Genomic DNA, 17997 nt, shown 5'->3' on the forward strand with positions numbered 1-17997 from the left:
TCAGCAGCTTGAAGGTAGGAGTGCGAAGTGAAGTAAAGAACAATGAAACCGTACATTTAGCCATGCTTCAGTGTGCACCGCTGTGTCATATCATATGGAGAAGTCGAAGTGATCATGAAGATCATATGATATATAGACAGAGGCGAAGGCGCCGAGCTTCGTATGAGCCAACGTCCACTCTGAAGACCAGACTGCCCACCATACAGGAAGTACATCAAAATCAGCACTGCCACCCACACTCAACGACATGCTGGGATTCATCCAAATTTTGCTGCACCCCTTGAATGGTGGAAAGACCTGGCAACAGTGGGACAGATGGGCCATACACTGCGGCCACTCTGGCCCACACAGGGCCCTCTCCATTGTACCTGCTGATAACCGTTGGTAACTTTCTTCGTAGTTCCACTCAACGCAGTCTTGCCAAATGGTGGGAAAGGTTTGTGCTGGGATTTGACATTAATGTCCACCGCCATCTTGGGTTTCGTAGGTCTGGGTGGAGTGGGCCTCACAGGCATGGACGTCGAGGCTACTTTCCTGGGCATCGTAACTCTCTCCACCACATTCTTCGCTGGTTTGCTCACAGTGGTTTTGACCAGAGGGACTTTGGTGACAACAGTTTTAACTTGGGTGACTTCTTTGACCTCTGCCCTTGCTTGGGTCTTTCCTGCTGCTGCCGCTGCTTTGGTGGCCTTTGTTAATGTTGTAGCATCAGATTTTGTGGCTTTTGTGGGTTTGGCTGCTTTAGAAGCATCTAGTTTTGTGGCTGATTTAGCTGTACTGAGCGTAGTCTTTTCTATCTTTTCAACTTTGATAACTTTCTCCGTCTTTGCTCTTGTAGTGGTTTCAATCTTTGCCCGATTCGCAGCACCATTGGTGAATTTCTTTTCTACCACAGTGATAATTTTACCATTGCCGTTAGCCTTGGCCTCACCTGCAACTTTATTTTCAGGTTTTCCATGAACTTTGACTTTAATTTCTTTAACCTCAATGGTAGCTTTGCCACTACCACTGGTTTTCTTCTCTGCTGCACCATTACTCTTGGTTACAATGGTGACTTTTCCATTTCCGCTGGATTTCTTTTCTGCTGAAGATTTGGCATTTATGATGACTTTTTTCTCCACTACAACTTTGCCATTTCCGCTCACTCTGGCCTGAGCTATGGGCTTAGAATCAGCTTTGCCATTGCCATTTGCTTTAGCGCCTGTTGCTCTTCCATTTCCATTGTTGTTGGCTTTGGCCAATCCATTTGTCTTTGCTGCAGCTGATTTACCGTTGCCATTTTTAATCAAGGAAATTGTGGATTTAGATGGTGTTATTGGGTTTATCTTAGAGAGAAGGATCTCTACTGCAGTGGGCCTGCCTTTAAATGGCTTGGCTGTAGACTTTGCTGCTTTGATGGGCATAGGGGACTTGACTACAAGCTTATATGATCCAGACTTGGCTGGCTTTGCTGGGGTAGGTTTTGCTTTAACAGCAGTGGATTTAGTGGGGGCTCCTTTTCCATTGAGCTGCTTCTTCTGATCTCCAGAATATTTTATTATTGGGATATTTAATATATGAAAGTGCACATTTATAAAGAGAGATAGAAAATGGAGGAACAACAAACAGAAGGGTTGGGTTGGGGTGAAAAGCACAAACAAGGGGTGGACAGAAAGAGAGAAAGACAAGAGTGGGTGTTTTGAGAAACAATGACATAAAGATGGCCAAAGCTTGGATGATTTACTGAGACTGTACAGGCATTACTGGATACAGCACATGATTAAAAAGGACAAAACAGTTAGCAAATATACAGCTGAACAAGTTACTGATAGTTCAATAACATCAACATTTAACGACACGTAAGTCATGTTTGTTTTTTTTCTGTTTTGCTGATCTCTCCAGTAATGCCTTTCCCAATATTAAATGACAAAGCAGCATCTTTAAACTGAAGCCTGTGGTGTGGCAGAGGCACTGAGGGTGTGACTGGTCAAGTTGGTGTTGAACACACACACACACACGCACGCACGCACGCAGGCACACACACACACACACACACACACGTTACGATGCAATGAGCAGACACAAAATGCAGTGTTGCTAAGCTAGCATTCATATTAGTTAAAAAAGAATGACTTCAATCAGTACTACTTACATATATTAGGAAAAGTCAGTAAAATGTAAGTGTGTGGAAATACAAATTAAATGGTAGCTTTCTCGGAACTCTTTAAAAAATTCAAGATATTTTCCATCACAGCTGTGTCTTCACCATTTCACACACAGCACTATTACACTGCTTTGGGAGCTCAAGGACACCAGAATGAATCAAGGACATTCATGTTATCGGAGTGAACACTCTGCTCCCATGTTGTCAGTGCAGTATGTGAATGCAGTGACGTGCTCCAGGATGATTAAGAGAGCATGCAAACAATGACCCAATGCATATACGTGCAATGGCTATGCATTATATATGTGAGCAAAAGTGTAGCTGAATGGATGATGCGATCATAATAATAATTAGTATCCTCTCTAAACTCCCTTTTTACAGAACAATGCAGGAAATAGTTCCTCATCACAAAACTACACCGCTTTAATTGCTAAAAGGTTTTTCATTTGGGTTTGGTTCAAGAAAGATTGAGAATGTGTGTGGGAAAAAAAAGATGCCAGAGAATTTCATGGAGATGGAGACCACAAAAACTAAATTCTGGGTGTGTGTAAGCCAACTCAGCTGCACCACCAGCACCCCAGTGCCCCCACTTAACCACATGTGAACACATAAATATATGACAACATATAAATGACATTAGGAGGAGAAAATTCACAAAAAGTATCAAAATCGGTGATAAGATAAATAAGTGACAGAGTGTGTGAGAAATAAGTGACAGAGTGTGTGAGAGATTAATTAGACTTAAAGAAAATGTGAAACTTGTACAAAACAAGAGAGACATGGAGTGATGAAGAATGAGAGAGGTATATTACAAACTAAAAATGAAAATATAGACACAGGAACACAGGAATTGTTTTTTGTATTGACATGTTAACATATAGTTTACTTATTTTATTAGTTGCAATGCCTCTCCCTCATTCTCCTTCCCTTCCACAAACCCTGCTTGCATTTCTCATCCCTCTTGCTCACTTTTTACCTGTTGACTGGGGGCCCCAGGTTGGGGAGAGGGGGGTGCAGAGGAGGAGGGACGGCCTGTTGTTTCCTCATAATAATAAGGGTATTCATGGTCATCCTGCTCCTCATCAAAGTACTGAGAGAGGTAGGGGGTTGGAAGGATTGAAGGATGGTGAGGACAGAGGCAGGGTGGGTTAGCAAACAGAAGGAAAGTAAGAATGCATGAGGACGAAGAGACAGGGGACATGAGTATCCAAGAAGGCAGAGGTGGACACAAGACAGTAGGTAGGTTTAAGCAGCAAAAAGAAAAACAAAACTCTTCTTGATAGACTGCGATTGACAGCAAGATATCATATAAAATGCAAAGCTTTTATTCTTCCATTCATCAGGAGTCTGGATTACAGGGTAGGCTGCACAATTATGGACAATTATAGAAGATTATAAAGGTGAATATTCAGTATTATTTGCTTTAAGTGGGAAAATGGATATCAAATAGTCATGTAAATGCCACTGATGTAATAAAACTCTGGGAGTTAATGCATCCTGCATATGCTGGTTCACTTGTTACCAATTAACCTTCCCAGTCCACAGTGGAAACGATCAGGCTTTCACCAGTCTGAGCTGCTCTCCTACCAGACTCTTTTCTGACAGCACATGAGAACCCAGCTCATGAATGTGATCTGATTAAGCCCTAGTGGCAGGATAAAAGTATTGGACCCTTCCAGACAACCTTGATGAATGAGAAGATCAAATATTAAAAACAAAACTGGCAAAGCCAATGAATAAAACCACTGGGATTTCTATTCGTTCAAAAGCATTTCACCAGCAGGAACATGGCAGGGTTTGGGACAAAAACTGGAGATCTGCACAGTGACTGACACACCTTAAATCATCTGATCTCACATGCAGGCTTCCTAATGACCTCTGAGATGATGAAAATCTCTTGCTGGTTTAATAAAGCTGAGGTCGAGATGGCTCAGCTCCCAAATAGTAGCATCAGCAAACCAATATGAAAGTGAGCTTGCAAAGCTTAGATTTCATGTACAACCAGTCTCAGTAAGTAAAGAGGCTCCACTTAAAGGCATCTTCATGTCAAACTTGATTTCAGCGGAAACCAATCAGAATTGATTTATGTTTGACTTTATCACTTTTTTATTCTTTCAGTCCATTTGGGGGAAAGGGGAGGGGTGTTGGGGGGTGGGGGGGTTCATTTTGGCTTGTATCATCCTCTTTCTCCTACCTTTCTGTGTTCCCTTGCACAAGTGATGGTAAATTCACTGCTGCAAATGAAATTAGTGTCTCTGGTATGAGAGAATGACACGTGTCCATATTTAGATGTGTAGGAAAAGGAATATAAAGCATCTGTTCTCAGAGACACACACAGGGGGGAGGTGAGGAGGAAAGTGGATGGATACAGCTGCTGCTTGATGATGGGGTGTAAAGATGACAGAGACAGAAACAGAAGCAGCACTTTGATGACAAAAGACCCAAATGAAGCCTGAGGACTTCCATTTCATTTTCAAAAGCCTTGTGTGGTGACACCCTATTTATTAACTAGTCATGTCACAAAACACAACTTTTCCTAAATAGAATGAAACAAAGGCAGTAGAATTAAGTGGACACAGAGGTTTTCCCCAACAGATTCCATGAATGAAACTAGAATACTAGGCTGTATGCACTTACAGATGCTGACAGTCTCCATGACAGATTAATGTCTGACTGAATCCTACATGAACATTTTAAAGTGCAGCTTCTTAATTTACATCTGGGGAACTGATTATTTTCAATCCTCATGCAGAAAAAGAAATGAGTCCACAGGTCTTTTGGGCCCTGTTTTATTGGAGCTAGAGATGAGCCTATAGCGTCTTTGAAGAGATCTGTTTGCATAATGCAGGTTTAATGTGTGATTATCCTGTTGGACTTGTGTTCAGAAACCTTCAGAAGACATGCGAATGAAGTGCAGAGGACTTCAAGATCGCCCTTCCTAAAGAGAGAGGTGAGAGTCATGTCGTGGTTTACTCACATAGGTGTTGGGGTCCTGCGCCTGTGTTTTGGGCAGAGGGGAGTCACAGTCAGGGCTGTAGTGCTCACAGAAGTCATAGGCAGCCTGAGGGTTGGAGGCGATCAGCAGCTGCTGGATGTCTCCCTATCAGCAGGAAAAAATACCACTTTATGATGGAATTTCATGGAACGTCCTGAAGTGCAATAGCAGGTGATCCACAGCCTGAATAAACGGTTGTTTAGAGAGCAATGAAACGGCTATTCAGAACCCGTGGATGTCTCCTGGGAAGATGATTAAAGTGGAGGTAAATGAAGATCTCTTAAAACATTAACTTTGTCCCTCACCTGGAAAACCTCCTCATCCAGCAGACGGGCTCCGAACACCGTGATGCCGTTAGTGTCGACCTCTGCGCTGTTGCTGCGTGGAAGGGGTCGGGTCATTTTCTTCTTGCAGTCCAGCAGCAGTGTCACATTCTTCTTTGAGACAGAGAGAGCAATGCGGTGCCACCTACAAAAAGAGATGAAGAAATGTGCAATGAGATGACACTCCTCAACTCTCATGTAATTCCCAACCACTCTTGCATACAAGACACAATATATAACCTAAACCAGTCACAAACTGGTTTTATTGGTTACTGACTTGCCATCAGCCAGGTTGACGCCTCTGAACAGTGGGTAGTCCTCGGGGGCTGGCTTGCCGTTCTGGTCCTCGTACAGAAAGACAGGTGAACGTCCCATTTCAATGCCCAGCTGTTGGATACCCTGCTCACTGTAGATGGACAGGAGGAAGGCCTGGAGTCCAGCCTGGGCCTTGACCAGAGCCATGATGGAAAAGTTTTCAGGGAATCGACCTTGATAGTTTAAAAAAAAAATGAGGGAAGAAAATTAGAGAAGAGAATATAGTGTTTTTAAAACTCTGTCCACTATCCTGGAGGGAGAGAAGGAATTTTAGAGATGTGTTAAATAAATTTCAAGCCACTTAAGGGGTACTTTCTGTTATCTGATGATAATGCAGATGTTAGTTGTTCTGGCTCTGGGCCCCTGCAACACATTATTACCTGTGGGCAGTCTAGCAGCAGCACAGGTGTGCAGAGAACTCAGTTTTAAAATACTTTTACATATATAACCATCCACTATTGTGGTGGCTTACTGCTCTTTAAGATAAATGATCGCTAAACTACGGTGCAGATATTAAGGTATTAAAGTTGCCTCGTCCTCAAGGCTCATGAGTCCTTTCGATTTCAAGTTGAGAGCTTCAGATTTGTTTTCTTAAACCTTCATCATTGAACACAGGCATAATTAACAGGTTATAACTCATTCTTTTCTATTATTTGCTGAGAAATAATAATAATAATACCATAGCTGAAGTATAAAACCAACGATAGGATTAGCTACGTAATGACGATGACTATTCATCTACCTTTACTGATTCTATAGATTCTATACCTGAGAAGAGCTGCTTGGTGGGAGCAGAGATTTGGGCCTTTTTGGTAATACGGTAAGCATGATCGGGGCTGCTGGAGCGTCGGGATGTGCAGAAACCAGGAACCTTCTTCACACCCTCGGGCAGAGATGGGACCTGCAGAGCCCTCAACACATCAACTGGGTCTGAGGAAGAGAGCCATATGATGGAAAACGGTCATTGCTCACATTTGGGTAACTCTCACCTGCGTTTGCATGAACTGTAGGCTCTGAAACAAAAGCTGAATTTTGAATTGTAATGTGCAGTCACTGAAAAAAGTAATTGATTCTACCTTCTGGAAACCCATTAAAGCCAGGATCTTTAAAAGCTTGCTCCTGCAAAGTTGCTTTAAATTGTTGCTCAGTCTGGCCATTTTTGGCAGCTACAGAGGCATAATTTTGCCATGTGTCTCAGGAAAAATGTACAAAGCAATCTTAATAGCTTTGAAAACACTGATGTGATGCTGGAGAAGGTACAGTGTCCACAATGGCTACCCCTGTACACCCAGCCAAAGAAAGGAAGCCCTGTTGGAACCAGAATGGGCCACAGTCCAGGCCACATGCATACATCTCTCTGCTGCAGGTACAGTAACACTCAGTTCAAATATCAGCGAGGACACAGCTGCCGACTCTGCTCACATTTATCGAGCAGCTGAAACAAGTGACTGTTGACGCAACTGTGCTGAGTCAATATGTCGACAACACACACAAGGTGTTCAGTCTGCAGCCTATAGCAACACAGAAACACTCTTCATTGGCTCTCACATGCCTCCACTTTCACACACAGAGTTCAACCAATCTTTTCCTTCACCTGCTGTGGGGTTTCTCTGTTTGCTCAAAAGCACTGTGTCAATCTGCGTCCTGCACTTTGAAAGACGTGGCTGCAATCTTCATTTTCTCAATGACTCTCTGGACTGTCGTGTTATTTTACACAAAAGTGTTCATCCACACCACTGTTCCATATCTCTTTCAAATAATGTTTATATGGAGAGTCAAATGTGCAAAAAGGAAACATATTGTCCTTTTTAATAATTGGGGGAAAATACAGGAGAAGTGTAAAGATGGGAGGATATCACAGCCTTAGTTTATATCACAGATACACACATGAACTCACAGAAACAAAACATTGCACATCCTCTCAGGTTTTACTTACCTGTCTGCTGTCAAAGCATCAAAGTGACTATTAACAGCAAATGAAAGGTGTTTCCACCCACCTCTGCTCTCACACCTTCAGATAATGTGCATTTTTCAACGATGCACTGCTCACTGTCACTCACAACTTTTAAAAAGACAGCACCTTACTGCCAAACTCAGTGACATCCAATATCCATTTGTTTTAAAAAGGACAACCTTTAACATCTGTCCAATGAATGCAAGATTAGAAAATTTGACATCTGACTCCTTGATTTAAAATCTACAACACACAACTTTATTTATGTTTCTCCGTGTGTGTTGTAAACATTCAGTCACTGCTAGTGGTGTTTAGGTGACACCCAGTGTCTGGAGTTCAAATGACTTTCAGATGGTAAGATTTACAGAGTAAATGTTGCATCAGTGCCACTACCCGGTGTCTCAACTACCCATTAATGTCACTGGAGGAAGAGCCAATAAACGGGGCAGAAGGAGAAGAGAGGGAGGAAGGAAGGGAGGAACAGTACAAGTGGCCGGGAGGAAGTATTTGTTAGTGGCACTTTCATGCAACATTAACCCTCTAAAACAAATAGAAAAAGACAAACACACATCAAGAGGCACACACTCCTGAAAATCTTGACTATCTTAAAATTAATGTGAAGCTCATAATGATGGAGGAAGAAAAGAGTGATGAGGGAGCATGAAGGTCAGACAGAGCAGGAGTGACAGCAGACAGTCTGGTTCAGTGATGGCAGAAGACTGGCTCAGGTTGCAGCCTGAGCTCCCCCAGTACACCCAGTACAATGTGCTGCTCTGTTCCAGCGGCTGCAGGAGCAGCTCACGTCTGCAGCCGGGGCCCTTCCTGCCTGGAGGACCACAGTCAGGACAAAAACACACCCCAAAAAATAACACAGTGTGCCACAGAGGGACACAGTCAGCGTGGGTGAAACGGCACCAGTGTAGCGCACGAGATGAGGAGTGGCAAGTATGAAACTAGACAAGGTAGAAAAACAGTAAGCCAGGGGGCACAAGTGCTCTTTCTTTACATCCTCTCTTTTTTCTGCTCACTCGTCAGGCCTTTTTATACATAAGTGCTCACAGATGGTTGCTGTGCTTTGATGTAAACGCAGGTCAATTACACCGCTGCCATTAAGACAGGAAACAGGCCTTTCAGGCACGTGAGTCCAGTCACACTTAGCTTGAACTGACAGCTCCAAACTGGAATCAAAAAGACAAATTTCAGAACATTTCATAAATTTATTCATAATGATCAGCAATAATATGTAAATGATTGAATACCACAGCTATTTATATGTTATGAACGGAATCTCATTTTGTCTCAGTAATATTTGCTTCATCTCATTAATACCTAAAGAAAAACTTGTCGGATTTATTTTCATTTAGCAGGAAGCAACCCCCTTCAGCCTTATAGAGCAAACAGTTTTTTTTAAAAAGTCATCTAACTGGGTTGGCAAGCAGCTATAGCAGCTATGGTACTATAGCATTCTGATATTAGTATTTTTTCTAATTTATAATATTTTCTGTACTTTCCTAAGTATAACTGCAAATATAATTATGTGTGACATTGTCACATATTGCAAATACAGAGGCCTACAAATTGCACTGCTTGTTCATAAAATGTGTTTCACTGTTTGAAAATGGAGCATTCTAAACTTTCTACGCAGTACACAAGTGGAGTACTCTTTTTAAAACACACTTTTTAAGCTGTTCATCCCTCCATCATATCTCAAATCTCCACCCGCATTTGTAATGGTGTAGTTCTTAAAGTTGCCACAGGAGGGAGCTACAATGGTTTAATGACATCGACGACAGGCGACACAACTGTTCCAGGACACTCCCCCGCCCTCCTACCCCTCCCGACACACACACACGCACACACACACAGTTGCTCCACAACCAGCCATCGCTGCCCTGTTTACTGTGTCTTTCCTAAATAAGACTCAGTTAATTGTCTCTCTCAGACTTTCTGCCTCAAACGCACAGGGTTGCATTTTTGGGGCAGCTGTGCATGGGTGCTCATTCCTCTTTGATACAGCTATGCTAAATACCAGACACACACTCCAGCTGACACAATGACCCCTCACCTCTCACCTTTGCACAGCGGATGCATTGTCAGAGCATATTGGTTGTGATATAGTTGTAGTAGATTAGATGAGTTGGATTTGGAGCCTGAGATGAGAAGCAAATCACAGGAAGATAAATATAAATTTCTTTGAAAAATGAAACTCTAGTTTCACAGCTGTACATCTGTCCACCCAACTGACCACGAACAGGCATATAAGCTGCTGAAGGGTATAATTTTCAACATAGTGGACTATAGTTAAGATTTATTTATAATGTCTTGTGTATACAGACAGAAAATCCATCATGAGTGCTTTGCCTGTCAAGATGTGGGTTTATTAGACTTTACATTCTAGATATGCCTTCTTATTTGATTTCTATTCCTTTGCTAATGAGGCCACCAAGGAGGAGCAGATCTTGTCCAAATGTAAACTACATCAATACAACAACTTTAGGAACTTTAAAAACCACTGTGACCAACCAGAACAACATAAATAGATTGATTTGGATCCCTGGACTTTAGACTAGAAAACAGAAAGAATTTGCCACATGACTCTACTTCTTGGTACGCAAAATTCAAGAAGGAAAAGTTTTTTCAATTTATGACCTCTAGAACCTGATATACTGTACATGGCAGGACAGAGCCAGTTATTCTCCCCACGGTCCTGTGCACTCTGCCAGTGTGTCGGGTTGGGTCCTTGTGTGGTTTCTCAGTCTCAGTTTGGATCCAAGTGTGGACACCACCACCACCACCAGACTTACTCAGGACCACAGGGTCAGGAGGTACTCACTGCTGGTTCCATGGGTCACCATGGAAACGGACAAAAACACCGTCTCTGGACTTTACAGCCCTCTTTCCCTCTACTCCTGATAAAAACATTTTCACAGGTTATACTGTAGATTTTACAGTCAAATTGTTTAATCTCTAAAAGGTCTGATAAAGATTATTTAAGAATTTAGTTTTAATTAATCTAAAGATGCTCAGAAAATGATCATTTTGAGCACATCTAAGCTTTAAACACATTCACAGTGGTGCACCGTAGGAACATTCTACCAACTCAGGCCAGCAGAAACAAGTCCGACCTAAAATCAGAAGTATATAACAGCAGTGCATCACATCATAATCATCATCATTATAGATGTGGTTTCAGAGTGGAATTCCCCACATCTTTGTCCTTATAGCTGCAGTTTAGCTGGAGAAGATGAGACTTTTGTTTGTAAGTGCATGTCAAGATCGTTTCCTATATTATTATTAATTCAAATTTTTTGCATTTAACAGCAAAGAATTCTCCATATTTGATCAAAGGCCTTAATAATAACCCCTTAGCTGGATAAACAGTACACATCTTTAATTTAAATTACTTTCTTTGTACAAGTAAGGGAGTGTAAATGTTGATGCTTTTGATGTAGCCACTGAAGCCTGCAAATAAAGAAGAAAGATAAAACCTAGATAAAACCTAGAAAACCTGAACATAAAAGCTCAGATCAACAACTAAATATTTCCTTTTCCTGCTATGATTAGCTACATCTTATTCTCTGATACATTCAAGTCTGTGACCCTAAATAGGTGCATGAGTGCTGTGTGTGATTAACAGTTTTGTGCATTTTCAGTATTGTTCATCCCCTACCAGCATTTAAGTTCTTTTTAAAACGGAAAGACAGCAATAATGCCTGGAAAGTAAGATATACATTAAAATGTACAAACACACAGCTGCCCTCCACACCCTGTTTCACTCGCTTCCTGCTCAGGAAAATAACACCACCAGGAATAGGACCCTATACAGATGGTCTGTCATTAAAGCTGGAACCCTCTCCTGCCCTCATGTTCATCCTATACTGAAACACAGAGGAAGGATGCCTAACAGCACACACACACACACACACACACACACACACACACACACACACACACACACACACACACACACACACACACACACACACACACACACACACACACACACACAGGTCCCACCCAGTTGCTCTCAGGTGTGGTGATGGAGAAATGGTCACTAGTGATTAAGTACTTGTGCCCAGTACTTTTATATGTTTTGGGGTATTTTACCATATTTTAACATAATGCTTCTTAGCCTTTTCACATAAAGAATGCAGACTGTAAAAACTGCATGTGTTATTTGGTCTGTGTGTACCTGTGGTTCAATCAAACACGAGTCTTATCCTTATCAATAATATAAACTAATCAATGGAGCAGATTACCCTGGCAGGGGGGAAGAGATGTGGATCATCCCATATTGTGTAAAAATGATGACAAAGCAGAAAGAAAATCAAAGGACAAAGTCAGATGTGGACCCGAGTCACGTGTGTCCCGCAGAGGATTGAAATATCGCACAATTCCATAGAGTCAGAGGAATAAACTGTCAAACCCTGCACCGCCACAACATACAGAGCCCCATTCACCACCAGAGAGAGGGGAAGAGGTGAGGAGGAGGAGGGAGGAGAGAGAGACAGAGAGAGAGAGAGAGAGAGAGAGACTGGGACTGGAATTTCAGCAGGGCTCTGTTTTGAGGAACATCACAGTCAAGAAAATATTACCCTCTGATTTTTACCTTTATTGAACAAAACCCGGCTTTCATGCCCTTCACCCCGCTTCTTTCGGGGTGATGCCTGTACCTGATCCTCCTGTTTTCTGTCCTCCTCTCCGAAAGAAAAAAGAGAATTCTCTTTTTCAGGGGTTGCATATGTGGGCGGGACCTTTTGAGGCTTTTACATCTGTTGCCGCGTCACATAGAAGACACGCATACGACCCACCGCACACGCACGCACTGAAATATGCACACGCACGAATATCAGGTTAATGGAGATGTTTATTCTGTGTCTGTCAGACCCCAAAGGGGAAAAGGCACGCAAACACCCGGCGCGCTTTTACGCAGCCTTGGAGATTAGGAATGGTGTTGCACATAGTGGCACATTCACGCAGATCGCACACGTTTCCGCGCATGGACCTGGAGAAAACATTCATAGCTTACAGACGCATATGGACAAACACAAGTGTACAAAGCGCACATAGACACGGACACACTAGACGCTTTCACTCCCAAACCTCTGACACCGAGCTGCTCCGCCGCATAATAACCTATTCATAAAAAGCAGAAAGTTTCAGCCTTTCACCTCCAAAATACACAAGGGAGCCGACGCGAAGCTGCAATCGGCTTATTCGCCATCTGAAAGTGGAAACGGGGCCAAAGAATACATTAGAGAAGGGCATGCAATGTTCTAAAGCCCCCTTGGTCCGGGGGCTGTTCCCCATGGGAGAACTAAAGAGCCATTGATCCACCTGCCAATAAGTGTTCAAGTTGAGCAGAATTGCTACAAAATTGCGTCCACAAACCTGCTGCGCAAAAAAGTGACACAAACCGCCAACTGAAGCCCCAGTTTTACCAACTAGTAAAACCATCTAAGAAATGCTGCATTCGAATCGCGTTTCTGTGATTATTAAAGGTTCGCTGGTATTTTACTGTTCAAAGATGAATAAAAACGACCAAGGGACCATTAAGGGCGAATGGGAGTGGAAGGAAAGGTCGTAAAAAACCCAGAAAATATCTTAAAACAGTTTAAAGAATATAAAGGGCATTTTCAAAGCTGAGTCGGGATTTAAAGTTGGACTCTCTGATCCCAGGGCATCCTGACCCACTGACAGTTGCGCTGGTGCACAGGCTGACCTGGTGAATACACACGCGCGCGCACACAGCCTCTGCTCAGTCCTTCACAAGTATTTTGATCATGTGTGAAGACTGAATTGATGACACGTTCACATGAGAATAGTGAAGAAAGTCATGGAATTGCTGGAATCTTCTTGAATTGGTTGGGCTCTTTTGGAGCGATGACACCTTAAAAGGTTTTATTGGTTTATACCTCTGATGTCCCTCGTGTCTGGCCTGTCACTTTAAACGCTTTTTAAAAACGGAGAATGGAAAATAAATAACACACAAATAGGATTCCTAATTGTTGACACGCATTTGAAAACGTGACGTATTTGTGTCTGATAAAAGCGAGACATCAGGTGCGTAAATATTGCGCACGCTGGACAGCGAAAGTATAAACGTTTAAATCTAAAAAACTAGACTAAACTAGGAAGCAAATATTTGTAACTACGGGCAAGATAAAGTTCCTTACCTGCCCGAACCAAGGCTGTTTGGCACACGATGAGCATCACGGTTACCAAAGCGAAGGAGGAGAAGTCCATGCGCCATGGTCTCCGCTTCTTCCGACAGGGACAGTCTCCAGTATCCATTGTGTTGCAGTAGCTAGTCGGCCTGCCCGAGCTGGATGCGCAGGATGTGTGGGAAGTTATCCTCTCACAGAAAGCCAGTCGACGACAGGGACCCGACTGGACGGTCTGTGAGGCAACAGGCAAATAGGCACGCCTCTGGAGACGTCTCTGCGGCTCTCTTATTGCTTCCCTATGTCCGCCTGCGTTAATGCACAGAGCCGACACAGTAAAGAAGGTCAGGGTTGAAGAAATGCTTTAGATTTTAACGTTTAACCCCTCAGCATTAAAGCCCCATTGGGTCAGACCGAGAACCCAAAGTGGGGGGATCAGCAGAGAGAGACCTGGACTCAGCGCTCTCTCCCGTTCCCTCTCCCCTTCTTTACTTGCACACTTACCCCCACGAAGAGTGAGAGCGTGTGTGGTGTGCGTGTGAGCGTGTTAAGTGAGAGAGCGAGAAAAGAGAGGGAGTGAATGGCGGAGGGGGACAGAGAGGGCGTGCGTAATTGCGCACAAAGAATTAAGCGTATATTTAACAACAGCGTTTTGCCAATATTTCACCACCGAATAATAAATGACTCTTTTGTGACGGAGAATTATTGTGTTGCTGGTGAGTAAAATCAGCTTTTTGTCTGTGTTTTTCTATAACACTGCATCCATGTTTACATTTTCTACATCCACTCTTTTATATTCGTTTCCGAGCTGTGAAATTTTAGGCTTTACATGCGTTAAAATGCCCATCGGGTGAGAGGAGTCGGTGGACGCGTTAAGACGGTGAGGACGCGCCGAGAAGAGTGAGCGTCCAACCAACCAATCAGATTCTTGTCCGCGCTTTAGAACAGGCCCCTACCAGCGCAGACAGGGGGCTCTTCTCGCTCTGATTGGCTCACCAGTGCAAGCACCGTCAGGTGCATTTAGGCTGTCAGTGTGAAGTCAGGAAGAAAAGTGATGCCAGAGAAGAAAAAGTCTGCAATGAAAGTCAACGTCCACCTTCAAGACCAGGACATTTGACATACTTCTCTCTTTCTGTGTACTAATATGTGGTAATCTGAGTCTATTTATCCCTATGAGGACATCAAACACCAACCAGAAAGTTTGGAAAGTTGGAAAGTTTGGCTGATAACTTTAAGGGGAATACTTTTCTGAATTGATGTCAAGCTATTTTGTCATTGGAGATCATGTTGAAGGAGTTGGTCTCCTTGGATCAGGAAGCAAATAGAAAAGAAAGTAACTGGCATGTACATCTGAGCAAAACCCCGCTTTCAATTAATGAACAGATTATTAGTTTAAAGTGCAATAGTTAAAAAAAAATCAGATACCTTATTTCAGGTTGTGCAAATCTTAAAATAACTCTGAATGTTGTATTCAATCCGTGTCAACAAGATTTCTAACAGAACCTGATGTCATTTAATAACTGAGGAAACTGCTGGTTGCTTATTCACCGGATCCACAAAGGTTAATGAAGTATCAACAATCACTTTATAGGATCGCCTCTCTTGACTCCAGAATAAGGCACCCTACAGAATAGTCTCAGATCTCTGCCTGCCATAAAACTGAAAGAATTTTCAAATGTCTGCCTTGGAGATGTTTCTGCAGCCATAGTTAGTCACTTTCTTTGAGTGTAGTCTCCACATCCACAGAGCAGTAATTAACTTTAATTATGGCCTGATGCCACATACTCACACTCTCACTACCCTCCTTCACACCCCCACAAGTCTTGTCTGATTCTCTGGGGGCATAAAAGGAGACGTGCTGTTGCATTGTGTGGTATTTCCATCATAACTCTCTTTACTATCGCTCTGTCTGCACTGAAAAACCTGAAACCCTGAAAAAAGAGCAACAAAGCCCAACTTAATGGGTCTTTTATGCCACAAAAGCAAATGTGCAGACTGGCGATAATTTCCAAGACACTTCAGGACGTTGTGACCCCACCCGTGCTGTAATTTTCTGGTCTTATTTTAATAACCTGAAAGGAACAGTTCTACTCACCTCTGCAGGAGGCTCAGATGTTCCTCCAACCACACCACATTTACTCCATTTCTAAATTACAGACGAGAACCTTGGTACTCCTTGAGTAGGCGCACAAACATCTGGCCCTCTTCAACCCTGACGCTCCTTCATACTTTAGATGGATTTTTCTGTCCTTTTGTGATCTGCTGGTATCATGAACTGGGCTGATCACTGTGTCACCAAAGCACAATGTCAAAGAGATGCTGTTGCAGGACACTGAAGCAGCGGTGCTGGACGGGATTGTAAAAGATTATTAGGACAGAAGGAGCATCACAGTCAGAGCTCAGCAGGATACTGGTGTGGCTGCCTCCGAGCAACAATTCCAAGTCTGATGTTCTTTAAAGACCAAATGAGCACAGAGGAGCACCAGAACATAAATAAGTGAATGTTTAGAGTGTCTAAAACTTGTCACATTAAGGTTTAAAATAGCAGTTGTGCCGTGAAGAGCTGGATGCATTTAGAGCTGCTGTCCAACTCAGTCTCAGCACTTTTCTAATCAGAAAGAGAGAAAGTGATTTTCAGCAAGTTGTCATGTTGGTAAAAAAAACAAACTGCTTTTGTCTTTACTTTTTATTTGCTTTAAATGTGTTTTTCATTAGTCCAGCAATAAATTATCTAAATTATGCTCTTATTTTATTAAGGTTATTGGTTCAGTTGTAATAATTCAGTGGTTTTAATTATAAATAGACCCCACACTGTCTATAAAATTTAGTTTCTTTCCCAAAATGCATCACCTCTCGATGCTAAGAAACTGAAAAATAGGAGCGGGACATGCTTGGATTAGAGTCATGTTTTAACTTGATTTCAGCTTTAGTGTAATGCCTCTGGCTTTACATTCAGGTTTAATTATACTGTCTTCTGTAGCTGAACATCAGGGGTGAACTTTGATGTTTGCAGCATGAGAAGGAGCAGCCGTCCTGTGATCATCAACTAGACCGCTGCATCCAATAATTACCCATCAGGAATGCTCAGCAAATGTGGACAGAAATAGGTCCTGAGCAGAAAACACAAGGACAAATCCATTTCAGAGAACGGCAATAAAATATTGCAATATAACAGAAGAGGATGAATGTTGATTGCAATAATCCACAGTTTGGATCTCTTTAAGCAACCCCAGTGGCACAAAAACCTTATTTTCATAGCAAGAATCCTCATACACAATCAGGAAAAGCTCAGCTGCAGTTATAGGTTTTGTTTTAGCGCGTTGGAAACAGTTCTGGTGGTTCTGGCTTGCTCCCGTTCTGAAAGTAGAGGCCACAAGTGGTTAAGAGAGACACCGAAGGAGACGTGTGGAATGTGTCTGTGCTAAATTCTGCATACGTGCATGTACAACATTGATGAACTATGATTTATGCTCAGCCACAGTGACAAACCTACACTATGTGCTGCTGGATGTATCATCTTTTTGCTTTTACAGTTGAAACAATTATCCTCCACCTGCAGGATCATCCCCAAACACTGCTGACATTACTGAATGACCACACACTCCCAGCACGACCTCACCAGCCAGAAACACCGCGCAGTGACTCCTGCCAGTGCATTACAACAGGTGTTGCACTCCTTTGGTCTACCACACAATCTATGATGAGTCAACCTGAACCCACTACTTATGGAATTAAACTCCGATGGCAGCCATGTTGGAATTAATTTTCTAGGTAGTAATTTAAGGGTAACAAGAGGAGTTTCCTCTAAAGGGAGCATCCACCAGGCATGGCCGCCCAATGATCACTGACTCTGCATGCTGTCAGAAAGGGCTGGATTCTGCTCAGCAGCAAATACAACATGGACTATTATCCAGCTGATACAGCTGCATCTGGGTCAGAGAAAGAAGCCTGGGTGAGACACAGGCGAGGGCGTCTGCAGCGAGATATGGCATTAGCTCGGGGACACCGACTCAGCGAGTGCCTGTGGGCAGCTCTTTCTCTGCGCCACTTCCAAAATGAGAAGCTTGTAATTACAATAAAGCGGCCATATTATATTGCTGACT

General features: G+C 42.8%; 1 protein-coding gene across 7 annotated transcripts in view; it reads right to left on the reverse strand.

Moving 5' to 3' along the window:
- Positions 1-14431, reverse strand: part of col11a2 (collagen, type XI, alpha 2) — a 32902-nt gene extending 18471 nt beyond the window's left edge. For 3 of the 7 annotated variants that reach the window (XM_011617367.2, XM_011617366.2, XM_011617365.2), the window contains exons 1-6: positions 13907-14431; positions 6545-6706; positions 5739-5949; positions 5444-5606; positions 5121-5243; positions 369-1517 (exon numbers count right to left, since the gene is read on the reverse strand). In XM_011617367.2, coding sequence (XP_011615669.2) covers positions 369-1517; positions 5121-5243; positions 5444-5606; positions 5739-5949; positions 6545-6706; positions 13907-14024 — 1926 coding nt within the window. In that variant the 5' untranslated portion in view covers positions 14025-14431. Of the gene's footprint in view, positions 1-368; positions 1518-3119; positions 3234-5120; positions 5244-5443; positions 5607-5738; positions 5950-6544; positions 6707-13906 lie in introns of all 7 variants that reach the window. The other 4 variants (XM_029844529.1, XM_011617371.2, XM_011617370.2 and 1 more) reach the window with 2 other exon arrangements.
- Positions 14432-17997: the final 3566 nt, after the last annotated feature.

The sequence above is a fragment of the Takifugu rubripes genome, chromosome 12 (assembly GCF_901000725.2).
Source record: "Takifugu rubripes chromosome 12, fTakRub1.2, whole genome shotgun sequence".
NCBI classification, from domain to species: domain Eukaryota; kingdom Metazoa; phylum Chordata; class Actinopteri; order Tetraodontiformes; family Tetraodontidae; genus Takifugu; species Takifugu rubripes.